The sequence below is a fragment of the Eimeria mitis genome, genomic scaffold, assembly GCF_000499745.2.
Source record: "Eimeria mitis Houghton genomic scaffold, Emh_scaff1184, whole genome shotgun sequence".
Lineage (NCBI taxonomy): Eukaryota > Apicomplexa > Conoidasida > Eucoccidiorida > Eimeriidae > Eimeria > Eimeria mitis.
This window is the reverse complement of record NW_013568071.1, coordinates 10,027-11,129: the sequence shown is the minus strand read 5'-3', so window position 1 is coordinate 11,129 and position 1,103 is coordinate 10,027. Positions and strand designations below refer to the sequence as shown.

The following is a 1,103-nucleotide window of genomic DNA, read 5'->3' as shown; positions in this document are numbered from 1 at the left end:
TCTTAGCATAGTACTGCATGCAAACGACAACCATGGGCCATACAAACTCCGAACCAGCAGCAGCAGCAGCAAGAAGAAGAAGCAGTCTAGGAGACGGCAGCAGCAGCAGAACAGCAGTTTGTCTCCATCTGCTGCAGCTGCTGCAGCAGCCCCCAAGACAGAGGAGCTGCAGATACACCCGAAGGAGACAGCAGGCAGAAAACCACTGCAGCAGCAACAGCAGCAGCAGCTGCACCAGCTGCAGCAGCAGCAGCTGGCAGCAGCAGCAGCAGCAGCAGCAGCAGATTTTGTTGCGACTCCACCAGCAACACCATGTTCAGCAGCAACAGCAGCAACAGCAGCAACAGCAACAACAGAAGAAGAAGAAGCAGCAGCAACAGCAGCAACAGCAGCAACTGCAGCAGCAGCAGCAGCAGCAACAGCGGGCGAACTGCAGCAGATAGTCATTGAAGGAGATGCAGCAGCAGCAGCAGCAGCAGCAGCAGCAGCACAACCAACAGCAGCAGCAGCAGCAGCAGCAGCAGCAGCAGCAGGATGTTCAGGTGTATATGCAGCAAAAGACAGCAGCAAAGAGCGATCAGCATCTTTTTTTTCAGTTGTTTCTGCTGCTGCTGCTCCTGCTGCTGCTGCTGCAGCTCCTGCTGCTGCTGCTGCTGCTGCTTCTCTGTCTCCTCCTCCCTCTCCTTCTTCTTTATTATTTGTTTTTATTTTGTTTCTCTTGCTGCAGCTGTTTATTAATTTTGATTGTGGTGTGGTGCCCGCTATCCTAACCCCCCTAAAGGAACAATTCAACCTAAACGCAACAACAGAAGGTAATTTATTTATTTATTTTATTTATTTTTATTTATTTATTTTATTTTATTTATTTATTTATTTTATTTATTTATTTTTATTTATTTATGTTTGTGTTTGTCTCTTTATTTCTGTATTTATAACCCCCCTAAAGGAACAATTCAACCTAAACGCATCAACAGAAGGTAATTTATTTATTTATTTATTTATTTATTTTTATTTATTTATTTTATTTATTTTTATTTATTTGTTTTTATTTGTTTATTTATATTTATTTATATTTATTTATATTTGTTTATTTATATTTATAG

At 41.9% G+C, this 1,103-nt stretch overlaps 1 protein-coding gene across 1 annotated transcript in view; it reads left to right on the top strand.

Annotated features, from left to right (window-relative positions):
* The window catches only part of EMH_0031380 (uncharacterized protein), a gene marked incomplete at both ends in the record, with an annotated part of 1,022 nt that extends 284 nt beyond the window's left edge, over window positions 1-738 (top strand). The window contains 2 exons of the mRNA XM_013494513.1: window positions 3-542; window positions 728-738. Of these exons, the coding sequence (XP_013349967.1) occupies window positions 3-542; window positions 728-738 (551 nt within the window). The remainder of the gene's footprint in view (window positions 1-2; window positions 543-727) is intronic.
* Between the last annotated feature and the right edge of the window lie 365 nt (window positions 739-1,103).